Below are 20,980 nucleotides of genomic sequence, written 5' to 3'. Positions count from 1 at the left end.
ACCAGTGCATGGAAGATTTCTCTTTCTTTCTCTGACACTTGGTATTTCAAGTAAAATGAAAAATAAACAAGTGAATTAGTTTTAAAAATTAGACAGATTTACTTTTAAAAAGATAGAAACTGAATACCAGAGAAAAAATGAATTGTGACACTCATCAGCAATGGAATTAGAGCTATATCCTTGGGGCTGGCGCTGTGGTGAAGCAGGTTAAAGCCCTGGCCTACAGTGCCAGCACCCCACATGGGCGTTAGTTCAAGTCTCAGGGGCTCCATTTCTGATCCAGCTCCCTGCTAATGTGCCCAGAAAAGCAGCAGAGAATGGTCCAAGTCCTTGGGTCCCTTGAACCCATGTAGGAGACCTGGAAGAAGCTCCTGGTTTCGGATCAGCTCAGCTCCAGACATTGCGGCCATTTGAGGAATGAACCAACATTTGAGGAATGAATCAACCTCTCTCTCTGTTTCTACCTCTCTCTGTGTAACTCTTTCAAATAAATAAAATAAATCTTAAAAAAAAAAAAAAGCTATATCCTCAAGTCCCTAAAGTTATATGACTTCTGGTGTCTGTGTGTGTGTGTGTGTGTGTGTGAGAGAGAGAGAGAGAGAGAGAGAGAGAGAGAGAGAGAGAATTAAACCCAACAATAACTTTAAGAGTATCAGTAAATGCTTATTTTAATGGTCTACAATTTTATTATTTTTCCTAAATTGTTTCTTTCTGCTATAATTAACACGAGACTTGCTAGTATTTAAGAGTATCTACATTTGTTCCAAACAATTAATACACTGTAGTCATTAAAAACATTTGCCTTATTAGGTAAATTGAGTGTGTCTTACAACCTGATTCAAACTGATAATTTGCCAAGTCAAGCATGCTTTAATAATGTGAATGCCCAACCATATATTGTTAGCTTCAATAGCTTACAAAATGTTTTTTTAAAAATCACCTTGATGAATTTCCACAATCTCTTTCACTCTCTAACCCATGACAATCTGGCTTCTCCTATCAATAGTCACTGACAATGCTTTAGAGACAGCCATAACTGACTTTCAAATGCAAACTCCAGTAGCCTTTTATCCAGCCTTACCCTTACTCAACCTGTCTGCAGCATTGGGTACCACTCACCCAGCTCTGCCTGCCTGGACTATACATTCTTCAACTTTCTCTTATCTCCTATTATTTCTTAGCCTTTTTATCAGTTGTTCTTCAATGACCCATCACTTAACTACTGGAGCCCCCAGAGATCTGTCTTTGCTTTTTCATTTTTTTACTCCATAAATCTACTTTGTATAACAAGAACCAAACTAGGGTTTCAACTACTATCTCCACGTGAATGCCATGAGTATACCTGCAGCCCCAGAGACTGATTTAAGCTTTCAGGCTCAGGTAGCCAACTCTCACAGAGGTATGTCAACCCAAAATGTCAAAAACTGACTCTTCCATTTCTAGTCTATTTTGCTTGATGCTTCATCATGATAGTAAAGTTATCCCAGGCAAAAATCACATAGCTCATGTATTATGGCTATCCTTCCATGTTCACAAATACTTTCACAATACAAATATGCCATACAATAGTTAACTAGCCACCTCTATTCTTTTGGATTTCTAATTTTGACCGGTCTAAAGAAAATGACATTCCTCAGATCCATTCAGTATCTGTATTTTGTGGGCTCTACTGGCTCACATTCTAAACTATCTCCTTTCCCAAATGGGCCTTGTTTCTAACCAGGACTGGTTTCTTTCTCTTAAAAAAAAAAAAGATTTATTTTATATATTTGACAGGCAGAGTGATAGAAAGAGAAGGAGAGAGCACTAGTGAGCAAGTGAACAAGCAAATAATCTTCCATCCATTGGTTCACCTCTCAGACAGCCACAATGGGGCCAGGGCTGGGCCAGGACTGAGCCAGGCCAAAGCCAGGAGCTGGGAACTCCATCTGGGTCTCCCATATGGGTGACAGGGACCCCAGCACTTGGGTCATCTTCTGCTGCTTTCCCTAGCATATAAGCAGGGAGCTGAATCAGAAGCAGAGCAGCAGGACTTGCACCTGCATCGCAGGCAATGGCTTAACCCACTGTGCCACAATACCACCCCAGAGCTGTTTTAAAAGCTACTCATAAAATATATTTTCTAACAGTAGTTATCATTTTTGTATACTACACATAAGCCCAAGATTTGGACATATATACCTTCCTTAAAATTTTTCTGTAATTTGTGGAAAAACTGAAGATAAAGTAAAGAGTCCATGGATTAAAAATTTCATAGATTTGGTTTCAAAATGTAGTTCTACCACTGTCTACCTAGAGAGTTTTAAGTGTGTAATTTAAGATTGCCTCATGGGGCTGGCTTTGTGGTGCAGCAGGTTAAGCCGCTGGTTGCAATACTGGCCCCCATGCATGCATGCCAGTTCCAGTCCTAGGTGCTCCATTTCTGATCCAACTCCTTGCTAATGTGCCTGGGAAAGCAGTGGAAAGTGGCCCAATTGCTTGGGCTCCTGCCATTCACGTGGGAGATCTAAATGAAGTTCTAGGCTCCTGACTTTAGCATGGTCCAGCCCTGGTTGTAATGGACATTTGAAGAGCAAAGCAATGCATGGAAAGTTTCTCTCTCCTTCTCTCTTTCTCTCTCTCTCTCTCCTCTCTCTCTTTCTAACTTTGCCTTTCACATAGGTGAAAATAGATAACATTTTAAAATAAAATAGAACTTCAAAATAAATAAATAAATAAATAAATAAAATGCAACTTAATCATGGAACTCCTAAGGTCATATAATCTTTCAGCAATTCCCTATTGTATATCACAATCTTCAAAAAATACAGGAAGAATTCGTATTATGAAAAAACTATGAATGGATTTCAAAATTTTATACCAAAATAAGCATCTCTTTTTTAAAAAAAAAATATTTGTTTATTTATCTGAAAGGCAGGATGACACAGAGATATGGAGAGAAAACTTCCATCCTTTAATTCATTCCCCAAGGCCCACAACAGCCAGGGCTGGGCCAGGCTGGAGCCAGGAGCCTGGAACTCCATCCAGGTCTCCCACGTGGGTAACAGGTGCCTAGAAATTGAGCCATCACCTGCTACCGCCAGAATGCATGAGCAGAGGGTGGATCAAAAGCAGAGTAGCCAGGACCCACCCAGGCATGCAAGTGTCCCAAGCAGCAGCTGAACTTGCTGCACCACAATGCCCAGGCCAGCTTTTAGTTCTATTGTCCACATATGTTTTGAAGTTCTCTCAGGTCAGAATAGAAAGCCCCAAACTAGCTTTCACTCTGCCCCTGCCTTACTTTGCACCTCACTGGCCAATTAGTATTCTCCCTTCAAACATCCTTAAACACCCCCAGTTAGATGTCTAACACACAGCTCAATCTCAACAGGCCTCAATCATAATGTGCCCTATCAATTCTCTCCTTCCTGCTTCTCAGGCCCAAAACGTCTGAGCCACGTTTGACTTCTTTCTCTCTCACAATCCGCATCACTTCCATCAGGAAACCCCAATGGTTTTAACTACCATCTGATCTCTTCTGAGACTCATATCCCGGTCTGCTCCTCCATCATTTCTCACCTCAATTACAGGAACCTCCTGGTCTTCCTGTCTCTAGTTTGCTTCCCTACAAGTCTCCCCTTCACATCACAACCAAGGCATCATTTTAAAACATAGCATAGATTTTCATGCCTGTGCCCAACACCTTGCAAGAACCCTATTTCACACAGGGCAACTCTGAGTTCCCAACAATGGACTGCAGGTCTTAGGTGATCCAGCCTCAGTGCCTTGCTGACCACATTTCATGCTGTTGCTCCCCTCGCCTCTAACCACACTTCACTCCTCGCAGGCCTCAGATACCCCAAGCAAGTTGCTGCCATCGGGTCTTCCACAGCCAGACCCACAGCTCAGCCCCGCCCTCCTTCATATTTTTGCTTCACTGAATAATATCCCCATGACCACATTTAAGTCTGCAAGAGGCTCCTCCACCTCAATTCCCCTTTTCTGCTCTGTTTTGATGATTTTTTTAGAGCACTGACAACAGAATAACATGCTATGATCATTTTTTTTTATTGGAAGAATTTAAGTTGTACAAGAGCAGAGTTCTTTATTTATTATGCTCAATAATGTATTTTATGCTCTTAACAACAATGCCTGGCACACATCAAGGAACTGTTTAACAGGGGAATGAATATACACCCCAGGCAGCTTCAGGGCCTGTGTCTTTGGGCTGCATATTCAAATGATGTGAGGGGAGAGGAAAAGCAATAAGGCGGAATGAATGAGGGCTTAGGGTTTATGGCCAAATAGGTGTACCACGTTCCATGTGGAGAGGACAGCTAGTGCTTAGATGCAGGCAGCTGTTAGCCTGTGGGAAAACAAGCCCCTTCCTCTCAGGCAACAAGAGATGCCCTTAGATCTAAGTGATGCTCGCCCAGGAATTGGCGTTCGGCCCAGCAGCTGGGCAAGCCCAAGTCCCGTGTCTGAGCAGCTGAGGGCAACGCTCACCTCCTGACTGCAGCTAGCTTCCTGCTGGTGTGGACCCTGAGAAGAGGTGGTGATGGCTCAAGCGAGGGGGCTCCCAAGACCTGGGGGAGACCCGGACTGCGATCCTGGCTCCAGGCTTTAGTCTGGCCCTGCCTCCGCCAATATGGGCAGCTGAGCAGTCAGCCACTGATGGGAATGTGTTCATTCTGTCTGTCTGTCTGTCTCTCTCTCTCTCACACACACACACTTTATCAGTCTCCTCATCTCTCAAGAACATAAGTATTTATTTTCAAAGAAGAAACATTAGGGGCCGGTGTGTGGAGTAGCAGGGAAAGCTGATGCCTGCAGTGCCGGCATTCCATGTGCACTGGCCCGAGTCCTGGCTGGTTAACTTCCAATCCAGCTCCCTGCTAACATGCCTGGGAAAGCAGCGGAGGATGGCTCAAGTACTTGGGCCCCTGCACCCACACGGGTGGCCCAAAAGAAGCTCCTGACTCCTGGCTTCAGCCTGGCCCAGCCCTGGCCATTGCGCCCATGTGGGGAGTGTTCTAGCAGATGGAAGCTCGCTCGCTCTCTCTCTCTCTCTCTCTCTGTAACTCTGCCTTTCAAATAAATAAATAAATCTTAAAAATAAAATAAGAAACATTCATTTTTAATATTTTTTTTTTTAAAAAGGTGGCAGGCCAAGGAGCCGGCATTGTGGTGCAGAGGTTAAGCCACCACTGTGACAGAGGTATCCATATTGAAGGCAGAGCCACTCACATGGGTGACCCAAATGAAGTTCCTGGCTTCTGGCTCAGCCTGACCCAGCATTGGCTGCTACAGCATCTGAAGAGTGATCTAGCAGCTGAGGGGTCTCTCTGTCTCTCCCCCTGCCCCCCACATCACTCCATCTTTCAAATAAGTAAATCTTAAAACAAATTTAAAAATAAAGGTGGCAGTCCAAACTTTTACATTAAATCTGTTCATTTTCAAATTATGACAATGGATGGAAGTTTACATGAAATGCTCTGATAACTTGAATGCCTTGCCACATATTCACGGTATCTTATCTTGTACTTTCACCTGCTGTTCTGTAACTGCTTTCTGTATAGTTATTATGCCTAATAAAGTGAAACCAAATCAAAGGAAAAACCCTGGAAATGGATAAAACATTTTCAGTGACAGTGGCAGGCCAAATGGATCTATGCTGTAGGCCGGGGTGCTGGGGTACTTCCAGCACAGACTAAGTGAGATCCACTGTGCACTGGGTTAGATCTCCCTCTTCCAGTGGCACCTACATGGTTTCCACATCTCAGCTAAGCTCCCCAGTGAAGCCCCTCTGATGCCTACTTCTGGTTTCAGGCTTCACCTCTGGCACCATGGAGCTCCATCCCTCAGACAGATCTACCCGGCTTCCTCATGTGTTCATCCATTTCCTGCTGCCTCTGAACACCCAGATGAAGGGGGGTCTTGGCACAGAGGAAACACTTAGCAGCATTTTCATAAGCCAGTGATTGAATTTCCCAGGAGAGAAAAAGACAACTCCAGAGTGCTAAACTTACAGCTAATCATGCTAAAACTCAGATTGAAATCTCAAGCTTTAAAGTGGTAGCACAGCTTTGCAATAGCACAAGGATAATCCTCAGACTGGCTCATGTCTAATTAGCCCAAAGTGCGAAGAAAGAAACCCAAGTTAATTACTTATCTCTAAATGACAAAATTAAATGATTTTTAAATAACTATTGAAATAAATAGTCCATCTTCAAAAACTGTTTGGATTTTTTTACTCCAGATTTATTATTTAATAGATAAAGCACAAGTGTTCCCTTAAATGGATACTGTATTTCAAAGTATCATGAAATACAAGAATACAAAGTCATGTAAAACCATGGGCACTTCAAAAAGTTCATGGAAAATAAAATTAAAAAATAAATCTGTTGGGGTGCAAAAAAATTGGAAATTCATACTTATCAAGGATCTACAAAAAGTTCATAAAAATGTGAATTACTGAAAAAAGCATGAATTTAAAAACTTTTTTGCATCAAAATAACTTATTTTAATTCAGTATTTCCATAAATTTTTGAAGTACCCTTGTGTGAATAAGCAGGGCTTTGAAGTAAAAAATATTCACCTATCTCCAATGCTAAATGTAACAAGCATTCTAAAGGGAAGCAAAAATGATATCTCTAATATCTTTTCTACTCTGAAAACAGCAAGTCCTTTCTCAATAATATAAATAAATATTATCTACAATTTCCCTTCATTAAATTTTGTTTTTAAAGACACTTAATATTGGTCTTAAAATTTTACAATTCTAAGTGATATTTTAAAGAATGAGAACTATAAACTAATTTAGAAGGAAAAAAAATTTCAAGAGAAAGAACTATTGGATCCCTAAATAGGCCACAGCAGAAAAATCACACAAAGGCTGACAATTGCATTTTCACATGATTCCACAAGATGGCAGCATGTAACTGGACAACCTCAACTGCAGTGGTTGGGCTATATTCACTTACACAGAACAATAGAAACCCGTTCATTTCAAGATCTTACTACTCTGGAGCTTTGATAACTCACCCCCTCAACGTATTTTCATGGATATTCCATTCACGTGCACCTAATTCTTAAGATATTCTCACAGTAGCTTGGAAATACTGATATTTAAATGGTAATTTCTGGAAACACTTTAATTTGCTTTGACTATAATTCTCCAAATTCTTCTCATCAAATACAGGAATTTCAAATACTTATCAAGGTCCAAGAATGAACCTATGCACAATGCAAACATTAACCTATTAGCTCTCTGGATTATTTTTCCCCATTGTACTCATGAAAAATTTTAGGAAAAAGGATCAATGGTTTATGTAGTGGATTCTTTATTCATTGTCCATCATATACTCAATGGGCAACTAGAAAGCAGTCGTGTGTGTGTGTGTGTTCCAGTTTGGTTTCTTTTGCTCCATATTAACAATCCGCTTGCCAAGTTACCAACATCTGAGTAATTGTATTGATCATGGACAAGGAGTAACGAGAATTGTGGCCTAGTAAATGTGAGAGCATGTCCCCTTTTTTGGGTTTAAACATTCACTGAAATCCACATCTTACAAATTTTCTTACATCATTTGTATTCTTCTCTTGCTTTTCATATTTTTCTCGATCATAAGCCATTTTCTTCAGCAATTTCTTCATGGCTTTTTTATCCTTTTTGTGGTTTTCAGTGTTTTGCTTCCTCACTTGGTTGACAATAAACTTGGGAATCTGCAGAGGAAAGAAATCACATGTGGGAAGGACAAGAGATACGGCACCAGTTTGAGCTGGAGAAAGTATTCTCTTTAATTCTTAAATCTCATGAGAAGTAAGCTTTTGCCTTTTTGATAAGACTATGCCACTTTCCATGCATGATTCATTAAATCTGTGAAAAGAAAGTGCAGGGTATTATCCACGTACCAGGTGTACACAGCACCCGCACAATGTAATTTACCACCCATTGTGTAAGGCTCCAAAAGAGGTTTGTGAAGTTCAAGGACGTAGCAGCCATCGCCCGTGCCAAGAGCATCAACACCGGGGGCTCCCTGAGGTGAGCAGCAATGGAGGCCGCCACTGGGGCGGTTCGCCTCTGTAGCAGCTACCTCTCCACGGCCCCTGCCCCACGGCCAGCTGGGCCGCTCAACCAGAGAAAGAAAAACTCACCGATTAACTAGAGCCAACAGCAATAAGCCAGGGAAAGCTTACCCTCAGAAACCACATTAGCAAGAACCAAAGACTTGAAGTTATCAAACGGTAACCATGTAACAATGTTGGCTTTTTAAAACTTGAGATTTAACAAATGAACATTAACTTTAAAAAAATAGTTACATTTAAACGCATTTAGATGAGATGCCTTTTATACAACATTTTTTGGCCCCCAAAGAATTCACAGCCAGTGTTGTGGCACAGTGGGTAAAGCCACCGCCTGCAATGCTGGCATCCTCTATGGGTTCATAGAGGATGTTCAATCCCAGCTGCTCCACTTCCAGTCCAGTTCTCGGAAAACGGGCCTGGGAAACCAGTAGAAGATGGCCCAGGTACTCAGGCTCCTGCACCCACATGGGAGCCCTGGAAGTAGCTCCTGGCTTCAGCCTGGCCCAGTCCTGGCCTATACGCCCATTTGGGGAGTAAACCAGCAGATGGAAGACCTAGCTCGCTCTCTCTCTGTAAATTTGCCTTTCAACTAAATAAAAACAAATCTTCAATTAAAAATAATTTGATTAACTTTAAAAGATATTTTTAAAAAAATTTTAAAGAGATTTCAGAATCTAGATATCATCCCTGGAGTAAGAGTGAAATATTCAACATCACGACTTTACTTGGAAGTTCTTCAGTACTTTTGTCCCAATTGCATATATAATACCTCTCTCAAAACTTATCAATTTCACTGGAAAGTGGGGCCTTACTCAACTAAGTTTCTCTGTTCATCACCATGTTGTCCTGATTCTCTGTCAAAACACAAGCTCAGGGGTAAGTATTTGGAATAATGGCTAAGAGTCTGCTTAGGACACCACACCCCACACTGGAGTGATAGGTTCAAGTCTGCCTTCCTGCTGAAGAGCAGCCCAGGAGGTAGCAGGCGGTGGCTCCAGTGCTTGGGTTTTGGCTTTCTTGTTTCTTCATGGGAGATCTACACTGGGTTCTGGGCTTCTTGGCGCTGGCCTAGCCTGGGCCAGCATGGGCTTGACTGATGCAGGCATGTGGGGAGCGAACCAGTAAATGGAAGACTGATCTCTCTCTCTCTCCTCCCCAATTTTTTTTCTTTCTCTTTGTGTTTTGACCTTTCAAATAAAATAAAAAGCAAAGCAAAACAAAGCCTCCATTCAGACTAAGGATAACACAGGGACATCCTCTGCAATCAGAATTCAACATCCTTAAGTAAAACTCGAGGAGAAGTAACTGAGTGCTCTGAGATCAAGATGGAAAGACGACAGGCTCCATACTGGGAGAAGGGCGATCAGGCAGAATAAAGAAGAAGTGATTGCTAAAGGGAATGTTTTCTTGGTATAATTTCTTGATTTTAAAATAGAAATTTGTAGGGCAGAGGCCAATGCTGTGGCACAGCAGGTTAAGGCCCTGGCCTGAGGTGCCAGCATCCCATGTGGGTACTGGTTCTAGTCCCAGCTGCTCCTCTTCTGATCCAGCTCTCTGCTGTGGCCTGGGAGAGCAGTAGAGGATGGCCCCAAGTCCTTGGGCCCCTGTACCCACGTGGGAGACCCAGAAGAAGCTCCTGACTCTTGGCTTCAGATCGGCGCAGCTCCAGCCATTGTGGCCATCTGGGGAGTGGACTGGCGGATAGGAGACCTCTCTCTCTCTGTCTCTACCTCTCTCTGTAACTCTTTCAAGTAAATAAAATAAATCTTAAAAAAAAAAAAAAAAGAAATTCGCAGGGGGTATTTGGATGCAGCATCCCATATCAGGGTGCTGGCTCTACTGCTGGCCACTCTGCTTCCAATTCAGCTTCCTGTGAAAGCACCCTGAGAGACAACAGATGATGGCCCCAGGGCTTGGGCCCCTTTCTCCCAAGCATGAGACACAGATGGAGTTCTAGGTTCTTGGTTTTAGCTTGGTCCAGACCTGGTTGTTGCAAGCATTTGGAAAATGAACCAGCAGATGAAACACCTCTCTCTCTCTTTCTCTCTCAAGTCAATGAAAATAAAAAACTTGAAATAGACATTAAAAACTGAGTAAGACATAAAAAAAATAGAAATCAGAGAGCCCCCCTCACGTAGGTGAATAGAACACCTTCAATACTTTCTGTACTCAAAATTTTCTGTAAAGCTGGTGACAAAGATACAATACAATCTTTTAACCATTAAGAATAAAGCACACTTTCTATATCACCTTTATAAAATTATCTTCAAAACTGCTATATGCAATCATGACAGGAAATTACATGGCCATTAACAGAGCTTAAAAACATATACTTACTGTCCACAGAAGTTTCTGATACTTAATCAATAAGTGCATGACATTCGCTGTCCCAGCTGCCATTACAAATTCTCGCTGTTCACTGGGCTTCAAACCCAACGCATGACACATAAAGAGATTTGGGGCCATGACCATAGCTACATTCATGACTGTCATCTTATTCTTCTCCTTGTTATCTACGACTCTTTGGAGAAATTCAAGCAGGCCCTGCAATAGAGATGATTCTTTGAGATTTGTCTCATACATGAAGAGATAAGAGCATGCAACCTACAGGGTTTTTATGTCCTTTAACGAGTAAGTTGTGCATAAACCCAGGGAGCTGGCCACATCCATCAAAGAATCCCCATTTGGTTGATCCTTTGAGATGGCACATTGCTGCTACGAAGGATGACGGCACTGGAAACAGACGCAGCAACAGGGAGCAGGGAGAGGAGAAGGAACACGTGACTTCTCTGACCTCCCGAAACCAAGGACCACTGGAAAGGAATTTCAAATGTCATAGAAACATTCGCTTGTTTTGGAAAGTCCTGTCCTTTTAGAGATTAAAATGCGAATCTCTTAAAAAGGCTCATTCACCCTCAGTTTCATTTGCTTTAAGGCATTCATTAGCTGGTGGACATAGCACCTACAAAAAAATGAGGATCAGAGTTTTTTGAAACTAAATGACAGGACAAATGAAAAGGAACTTCTTACAAGAGCAAGCTAGGTTACAGTCAGCTTGATACTGCCCAATTACAACACATACAGCAGAAGCCATCCTCTGAGCCTAGCCTTGGAGCCACAAGCAGCTCAGGTCACCCTGCTCTGAGAGGACTTCAGATGACAAAGTATTCCCTTGCTTTCTTCAATTATTTTGCTCTACAGTATTAGTACCAATCACTGCCCAGGTACCCAGTGTTCTCTGTTGGCGAGGCAGTGTGACCCATCATGTCACTGTATCTCCTTACTGGAGATAGGTAATTCTTGCAATGAGATAGATAATAACTGTAATTAGCCCCATTTTATAGGGGAGGAAAACAAGTTTTAGAGAATGTAAATCAGTTCATGGAGACCGTCCATCCAGCAAATGGTGGAGGGGGAATTTAATTGCAGGTGTCTTTTTTTTTATTTCTGAAATCTTAACGACTCATGGTATCTTGTTTCCACGTTTAGCCTAAAATCCCGACCTGAAGAGGTCGAATAGACTACACTGACATGGAAAAGCAGAAACAGAACAACAACAACCAGTGTCTGTCTTTTGCAGGATTTCCGGGAGAGAAAAAAAAATCCTCGAAGCACCAAGATGCTGATCTTTAGTCAAGTTCAGCTGCTGTACAGACCTCCAACATGTGAAGCAAACTCAAGCCAGAGCCTTCGCATCTACCAGTGAGATTTATACATGCAATTTCTGGTCCAGTGTTGAGAAAGTTAAATTGTAATTCAAGCATAAGTTTATATAGCAACAGCACGTTCTCAAATGAGGACAAAAGATTAATTGGTGACGTTTAGAAAAAATATTTAATTTTGCTCCACAGAGACCAGAATAATTGTTCAGGGACCAGGGTATCTCTTTCGTTACAAGCATAAATTAAAGAGATTAGGTAATAAACTATTTTAATTGCAGTGTGCATATGCAGTAGGTTATTCAAAGTATTACTATCAGGGTACTAGACACAGAGAAAGTAAACATAAAATTAATGAGATATTAGCCTAGCCCTTGCTGGAAGAATTGCAGTATTTTCTCTTCAGCCGAACTGGCAGAAGTGCCTCTTTTTACCAAACTATTTACTTTATCCCCAGCCTGGTATGTATGAGCATCAGTGGACTCACTGAAAACTCAAGTTGGAGTGCCAGCACAGTTACTTATTTGCTGTGAATGATCTTAGAGTAACTCCTCTTATATGTCTGCTCTTGAAAATGTCATTTGTAAAATGAGCCTGCAAGATTGAGGGAATGCAAATAACCTACTCATTACAACCACAGAAAGGATGAAGGTCAACCATGACGTTAACATGGATCGCCTCTGGATCTGTTCTAGTCAGTCTTCCCTGCTCGGGCAAGTCAAAGTGGGGGTAGGGGGGCTGCTCATTTGTCCACATGGCACAGTCATCCCAGGCAACAAATCACTCTGCCCAAGTAGCTAGCAAAGAGACACGCTACACCAGGAACGGGCATGAACATGGTGCCTCCCAATCGCGCTGTGGGCAGAACTCTTCTCTATGCAATGATTCTGTTCCCCTACATGACAGCTGAAGGAGGGGCACAGTGCTGCAGAAGCTGGGTAGCTTTGCTTTAGGCCCCCTGAACTCATACTGTGATGCATTTTCCCATTTTTTCTACAGAACTAAAGTTATTGTTGATTCCTTTGCACATGTGGCAAATTCACTACAATGCTTCTATTACTAGAATTCTTGTTTGAAACCTTCATCAAAGCTATATAATTAAGTTACTAAAGCTTAAGCAAATAAGTGAAATGACTTGTTTGCATATCCAAAATCATTTTCCTCCTTAAATATGAAATTATGCTTCCAGTAAACCCATATGCAAAAAATCAAAATAACCCTAAATTTTCAAAAATATCTTCTAAACAGATTTTTTTTTTAAAGAATATGCCTGAGACTATGAAGAAAAAGTCCAAAGATGAGTTCTAGAGCAGTCTTATAGTCTTAGCCAATAGTGATTGTAATAGACTTAAATGTTTCCTCCCTCAGCCATGTGAACTCATCTGAACATAGGTGTATTTGACATAAACCATGTGGCTTTCAACTGCCATCCTATACTGGCTCATTCAAACAAGCACATTGATGTGAGTGAGAAAAATATGCTCCTTCCTCTTCCTGGGCAGTTGATGCCCCATGTCCAGGGCATGGCTGGCAAGCAGAGGACACACCAGAAATCAGTCCCTCTTTGTCCTGGGCCATTGAGCCATGGCCTGTACACCTTACACAGATGCCTCATCACACAATGTATTAAATGTTGTCCTTTCTGGAGTTGGCTCCAGCTCAAAGACAAATTGAAACAAAAACTAATGTTGCCTCCTGAGTTATTCATTTGACAATCAGTGAAGCAGAAAGTTATTTTTTTTTTTAAACTTAGTAGAGGAACTAACTCTTTGGACATTCTCCCATGGTGGATATAATGTTTCCCCTCCAGTAATCCTTATAAGCTGGTTCAGCAAGAAAAGTTGAGGATTAACGTTCATTCAGTAGACATTAAAGAACTATCACTCATGTAGTTACAGTTCAAGGAATTTAATGAATTATGGGGAAAGTTACCTAATATTTATTAATGTTTAGTTTTGTTTAATTGACATAGTACTTTAATTTAAAAAGAAATGCAGATGGTAAAGCTATGGTACTATCCTACTTACGTAAAACAATTTTTTATGATAGTGGAAAACTAAGGTAAATACTTCTTCTAAATCCCCCATTTTTCTTTTATAAAACTTTGTTATGAAACCTGTTATAATGACTCTATCATCTTTTGCCTTTAGGGAAAGTAAATCAGTGTCAATCAATCCACTGCTTACAAAAGCCTCTGAAAACATGTATAATAAAACAGCATTCAGTCATACAAACATAAGATCAATATCATCTGCAATGTTGATCAATACTGAGAAACTCTTAGAGAAATAACTAGAATTTTGTTGGTCTATGTTTTGGCTAACAAAAGTTTCAAATCACCACTACAACTCATTTAAGATCTACTACTTGAAATTATAAAATGCAACATCTTTAGGAGCAGTGCCTTTTATAGGGCAAGCTTTAAGATTTTCATTGTAAACATTTATTTTTCACCTCAAATAAAATTTGGAAATGAAAAATTTTTAAAAAGTACTCACATCTCAATTAACCAATGTACCTCAATCATCTGTTTTGGTAGGAGAAATGTTACAGTGAAAATTAAAATATAGAAAGCAGCAAAACAAAACCTAATAATATTAATATCACAGCAACATCATTGATTAATAGAGAGTTAAAGACTTTCTGTCACCATCTGGCCTTAAAAAGAGGCCTTTCCTTTATAGATTTTATTACCATTTCAAAATAAACACCATATTGTTTTGCCACAAACAATGAAAAATTCCCATGCTTAGCTCTAAGGGATATTTAATGTCAATTGGCCCCACTGACCTTGAGTGTGTCCCTGTTTGCATCGGGCAGGAGGATGACAAGGAGGTTCAACGCCTGCAGCTGTTGCTTCCTTGAGGGCAGATCTGTGACAGAGTAAATCAATCTGAACTTTTCTTCATTGAACACGGTCCTTTCCTTGCCCCCCCCCCCCCCATTATTTGAAGAAAAGAAGTTATTTGACATAAACATTACTGTGAAATGTAAGAAAAAGTGACTGCGCAGCATGCCTCGTTGTGAGTGTGTTTGTGGGAAATCAGGAGAAGCAGCTGCTGTTCTGGCTTCCTCCGTCTCGGAATGCTTGCCTCCAACTGTGATCGTATGATGTGCAGCCTTATGTTTGCAGACACACAACACAGCGCTTTGGAAATCATTTTAACGTCTGCGTGACAACTATTACCCAATAGAAAGACCTAGAAGATTGGACCCTCCATGACATGGTAACAGGGTGCATCTCTAACAGTGAAGTTTCTTGCATTTAATGGTATTGAACAACTCATGGTAGGACTCCATTCATTCCAACAACAATATGTACAACAGAGCCCAGAATACAATAGGTGTTCAATAAATGTTTGTGGAATGAATCAGAAAACCAAGTGGTTTAATTAGTCTAGGAGATGTGTTGCTTTCAATGATACTATAATTTTCAGTGGCCCTTACTCAATTTAAGTAGTACTCAGAGATATTCGAAATCATTCCAGCATTTCTTTTCCAGCAATAAATTTGGTTCCTCAATCCATATCCAGGAAATGTATGCAAAATAGCACAATTTAATCATTAAAAGTATTTTAAACAGAAGATGATTTCTTCTGTTTAAAGAAAAAAATCTGCTAAGAAAAAAATACTTTAAGCAGCAGATAATTTCAGTCACATCGCTTCTAGAAATTCTGAAGAAATGTTATGATATGAGATGACTCATGAAATCATCTCAATATTGCATGCTTTAATAGCCTGGAACAGTGCTGGTTGACACTGTAGCTCACGGCAATTATTAATAGTGTCTCCTTTTCACACTCAAAGAGTCCCAGTTTGGAAATTAAAGATATGGTTACTTGAATGTGGTGACGGCATTCTCCTTTATGGTCTCTAGGAGTAAAACGGGATAATTATGCCAGTACATAAACCTTAGAAGCTCACTGGAAAAGGTATCAAGAACCATTAGAGATGCTAATTTGAGACTGGCCTAAGATTGTAAAAAGGCAACACATCAGAAGTTTGTGGCTGGCCACCAACAAGGCAGCTTTGTTCTGTCTCTGTGTGACAACTGCAGAATTTAATTTTTAGGAAATGCTTGCAGACTCCAGCACGTCTCTTGCTTTTATGGTAACTGTTCCTCCATAGCTCCTCCTACAAGTGTTGCTTTTAACGCTTGGCAAGGAAAATGTAGCAGGGATCGTATATGAGTTACTCTACTGTAAGAGAAAAGTGAAGTTTCCAGATTTTTAACTCTAAAAAAAAAATATACCGTACACCTTAAACATTGTGCAATCAGTCTGGACCCAAAGAGAACATTCTGGTATCTGTTTACTCAGAGATGTAAATTTATGAGACAAGGAAACAAGGCATGGCGGTGAGCGCTCATTGGCATCAGTGAGTCCATATGGCTATCTAAATATCGGTGATAGTCTTTGGGATGACAAATGTGATTAAAACAAATAGCATGGACGGCATCAGCACAAGGACTGCTTCCAAGGGTGGTACTTACTCTGAACAGCCTGAAAGGCTTTGAGATACTCTACACTGAGCAATGGCTGGGGCAGCTCCCGGATAAAGAGCTTTAGCAAGCTGGCCGCATCGTGCTGTTTGACACTTTCCCAATTAAAAGTCCCTTCATAAAACTTTGCTTCTAGTTCTTGGCAGAGATTCTGAAAGGCACAAGGAGAAAAGAAAAAAAAAAACAAGTACATTTTTTTTCCCTGCTTAAGAGTATGATATAATTTCCACTTCACAAGAATTCTGTTCTTTAGAAAAGACATACAAAGTACCAAAAGTCAGGGCTTCTCTGTTACTCAGAAAAAACTACCGCCCCACCCTGAGTGGATTTTGCCAAGGAAATGGTCTACCTAAAGCCACAACATTTTTAAAATTTATATTTTTTCATGTACACTCAACAACTCTTAAGTAGTACAGGATTCATTAAAAGAATGCTTAAAATGTTCTTTATACTCGGGGCTTCAAGTAGATTCCAGAAGGCTTCATTAATAAGAAAAAACATCAAAAATAATTCTGGCACAGGCATTGCGGGCAGGGGGTTGAACTACCACTTGGGACACCTGCATTAGAACCAGTCCTGTCACTGCTTCCAATCCAGCTTCCTGCTAATGCATCTGAAAGGCAGCGGAGGATGGCCCAAGGGCTCGTTTCCCTGCCACACACAAGGGAATCCAATGGAGTTCCTGCCACCTGAATTCAGCTTGGCCCAGCCCTGACTCTTGTGGACATCTGGGAAGTGAGCCAACAGATCAAGGATCACTTTCTCTCTGTCTCTCCCTTATCATTTTTCTTTCAAATAAATAAATAACAAAAGATTTTATAAAAAAAAAAAACTATGCTTTAGAGTATTTAGAAGCATTATATATAATCAAATACATAATCCATCTGTGAGCCTAGAGCAGAAAACTACCTATGATTAGTCACCTCTGGGAGATGCAAAACCAAATTCTCTGAGTCATGAAAATGTATCAACATCCCCATCTTCAGTGCATTACCTTCCTGCTACCGGCTGCAGAACACAGTCAGCGTCCATGGAGAATTAGAAACACTGAGCGCCTTTACCTCAAGGGCCCTATGGCATTTGCCCTGCAAATTAATACTGATAAATCAATTTCGCTTCATAATTACTATTTTCTGTGTGCTCCTTCACTGTGACATCAATCGTATCATGTTAGCATGTCACTTCCTTCTATTATCTGAAGCCATTCTGCTAAGGGGTGCTCTTTGTTTTGCCAGTGCGGTGAATTTATCACATCTCCTCTTCACAACACAAGCCCAAGCCTCCTTCCCCTGCCCCAGTTATTTCGGAAGCAAATATGTGACATTGGAAGTGAGGAAGACAGAGAGAGAGGTGGGGGGTCAGGGGGGACTGGGGAAGAAGGGATAAAAGGAAGTGAAGGGAGAGAGGAGGAGGGGGAGGCTGAAGATGAGGTGGGGGAGAGACAGAATCAGAGGGGAGGAGAGAAGGAAGGGAGAGAGAAGATGGGAGGGAGAGGAAGGGAAGGGAAGAAAGAGGGAGATAGAGGAGGAATTCGATGGGGCAGGGGAGAAAAGAGACAAATGAGATTTTTGCATATTATCTTTAAATTATTTATAACGGAGCAGCTGCTGCATAATTCGGTGCACGACACCAGGCTAGGTCGAAGAGTTGAGCCAGCTGAATCTGCTTAATTGGGCTTCTTAAAAATTACATTGAGTTGAACTTGTCCTTCTCCCAGCCTCCACGCCACAAAGTAAAATCCACATTCTCTTCACTATTCTGCACTGCCATAGACCTGTTTTTGACTCATGGGAGTTGGCCATGACACTCTGCTAGCAAAGGCCTGGGCGCTCTGAACAGTGGCTTGAGAAGTTCCAGTCTGGCGGACAAGGGTGATAGGAAGCCATCTCGCCTGTTTCCAGGGGAAACAGCACTTATCTCAGCATCACCTACGATGTCCATGATGGATTAGCCGTGAACTTGCCGTAGGCTGAGACAATGGCAAGTTAACCAGCTCACGCACACACCAACAGTTTCAGGGACCTCTAAGCACCAGACACCAAACCCAGGGGACACAGGATGAAATCTGGGAGCAGAGTGTATCAGATTACTTGCATCCTATGAAAACGAGATCACCAAGTCCTAAGAGCCAAGTAGGCTGGAACTCACATCCTCAGTTGAGGAAACTTTTAAAATAAGCAGGTGATGCAGACTGTAGAATGCGTGAACAGCAACACCCATCTCAGCTGCAGCCCAGCTCCGGCGTCACAGGAAAGTCTGCCCCACACCCCCCGAGAATCGGTCCTGATCCAGCAACGACTGTCATCTAGTGCAGGCCTTAAGGAAATGAATGGGGAAGATCTCTTCCTTAGATCCTATTTTCAAGTTCAGGAAAACTAGATTGCATATGGGCAGTTATTTGTGTTATCTCAGTTCAGAGCTAAGCTGAATTTGGAAGGTAGTCATGTAATGACTGCTAACCATCCACTTTCCCTAAATACCTTTCTCAGACGGAGCTCAACTCATAGTAAGAGTCCCCTGGAAATCGCATCATCTTCAGAGAAACCATCTTTACTGCACATACATCGGAAGCTTTATTCGCGCGAGCACGAAAGCCGCACGATCCCGGAGCACGATGCAAAGTCGCCTTGCAGAGTGGGACAGAAACGCCACTCAGAAGGGAGAGAATGAGACAACCAGAAAGCAAGCGCAGTGCTCCATTTGGGAAGTATGGCAATCCCTCGCCAGACGTGTGCTACACTGGGTGTGACAAGACACAGACCTGTGAGTATCAGGGAGGTGGCTGCCACAGAATCTGTTTGCCCCGTCACTAAGGCTAATCACATACAGAGACTCATGTCAAAGTCCCTCATCTGTTCACCTCCTAGAGTCCAAGTTCCTGCCTTTTTTACAGAAAACTGAGCTGCAAGTAGTCAACCGAGCTAAATTTACCATCGAACCCCCTATTCTAATTGCACTCATCATGCTCTCCTTATCATAGAGAACAGGGTGATTTTGAAAACATCAGAACCTACAAAACAACAAAAGGGACTGTAGAAAAACCAAATACAAAACAATGTTGATGGATTTCATTTTATCTTATCTACTTTCCTAACAAGAGGACTATGGGGTGGAGAAAGAGACAAAGAGGTAGAGAGATCTTCTATCTGGTGGTCCACAAGGACCAAGGCTGGGCCAGGCCAAAGCCAGGAGCCAGGAGCTTCTTCCTGGTCTCCTATGTGGGTGCAGGGCCCACATACTTGGGCCATCCTCCACTGCTTTCTCAGGCGCATTAGCAGGGAGCTGGATCAAAAGCGCAGTAGCCAGCACTCAAACCGGCACCCATATGGGATGCTGGCATTGCAGGTGGCGCCTTAATCCACAAGGTCACCACTCTGGGCACGACAAGTTAGCTTTTAAAATGCAAAAGTATAATTAAACAATAAAAATTCATTCTAGAAGAACCAAGAGGTTACTTTGATTCGGATGGCAGCTCCAGGGACTCGCAAGAGGCCTTCTGTTTCCAGGCCTCCATCTTCAATCCGAGAAATCAGCTGTACAAAAACAGAAAAACACTCAGATTTTGATATTTGTAGCAGGTACAACTCCAAATTTAACATCTGTTTCACATATAAATAAATGAAAACTGATTACAGGGACACATAAACTGGATCTTATGAGGTTCCAAATGACTGAATTACCAACATCCTTCAAAACAATACATCCGAAAGCTTTAGTTTTAATTTACAAAAAGTTGGGTCTCATTCTACTTGGTAACAGAAGTGTATAATTTCATACAACAGCTGTGGAACTCCAAACAAACTGAGGATGAAGATGTTTTTTGCGAAAAACAACTGAGAACATCCATTTCTTTTTTTTTTTTTCTGGGAGATACATTTGCAATCAAATAAGTCTTAAAAAATTCTAGTATTTGTACATCTACATCTCATTTTTAGTTTTTTCCAAGGATGAATTATTTATGATCTAAAGGAAAAAAAAACTTGCTTGCAAATATTCATTTTTAAGCCTTTGGTGGTTAACTAAAAAAGCATTCTTGTACAGGGTCTCCACATCATACCTAATAATGCCTAATGAATACATACAGATCTGCCTATCTCTAGAACCCCACTAATGTTTTTTTTAATTTTGTGTTATAAGGCAAAAATTCACCATAAAATAAAAAGGCAAATGGAGAAATTACAATGATAAACTGCTGGAAACTAGGAAGATGAAAAAGCAGTCAGTTTCTTGGCAGAATGATCTTCCACCTGGAATACCCATCCCCTGGGCAGTGCACAAATACTTTTTGGGATAATCTGCTATTGCAAGGAAATCAATTTCATGTTCTCAGTGTAAAGATCAGGTCATTCCTTGGTATCATTTAGCTTTTCCTTCTTCCCACCCACTACCCTTCCCCAGCAGCTCTCTCCTGCTTTATAAAAGACAGAACTATTCTTCCATCATCTACAAACTTCCTACAATACTCTCTGCATGCCCCAAGGCAGAAAACCTTCCAGAGTGCCTAAAGAATGTAAAATTTTGTTATTTGTTTCAAGGAAGCCTCTTTTAATGATTTACCAAAGCTCTATAAACAACACAGAGCTTATTTTTTTCTCTCCCCATATAAAAGAGTCTATGAAAAGCGAAGCATGGCATCATAAATGAGGTCTTTTGACCCTTGTCTACATGGTCAAAAGTCAGATAAGTTGTAGCATGTAGACACTGGAGAAGACAGCAGTTGTTCTCCTATGAGCTCACTTGTTCTATCCTGCAA

At 41.3% G+C, this 20,980-nt stretch overlaps 1 protein-coding gene across 4 annotated transcripts in view; it reads right to left on the bottom strand.

Annotated features, from left to right (window-relative positions):
• ARHGAP18 (Rho GTPase activating protein 18) overlaps positions 1-20,980 on the bottom strand; it is a 189,736-nt gene that overhangs the window by 16,627 nt on the left and 152,129 nt on the right. For all 4 annotated transcript variants that reach the window (XM_070073608.2, XM_002714727.6, XM_089332696.1 and 1 more), the window contains exons 8-12: positions 19,683-19,760; positions 16,219-16,378; positions 14,517-14,599; positions 10,405-10,611; positions 7,564-7,704 (exon numbers count right to left, since the gene is read on the bottom strand). In XM_070073608.2, coding sequence (XP_069929709.1) covers positions 7,564-7,704; positions 10,405-10,611; positions 14,517-14,599; positions 16,219-16,378; positions 19,683-19,760 — 669 coding nt within the window. The remainder of the gene's footprint in view (positions 1-7,563; positions 7,705-10,404; positions 10,612-14,516; positions 14,600-16,218; positions 16,379-19,682; positions 19,761-20,980) is intronic.

The sequence above is a fragment of the Oryctolagus cuniculus genome, chromosome 5 (assembly GCF_051225735.1).
Source record: "Oryctolagus cuniculus isolate XC-2025 breed Fujian yellow rabbit chromosome 5, ASM5122573v1, whole genome shotgun sequence".
NCBI lineage: Eukaryota > Metazoa > Chordata > Mammalia > Lagomorpha > Leporidae > Oryctolagus > Oryctolagus cuniculus.
This window is presented reverse-complemented; position numbering and strand designations above follow the sequence as displayed.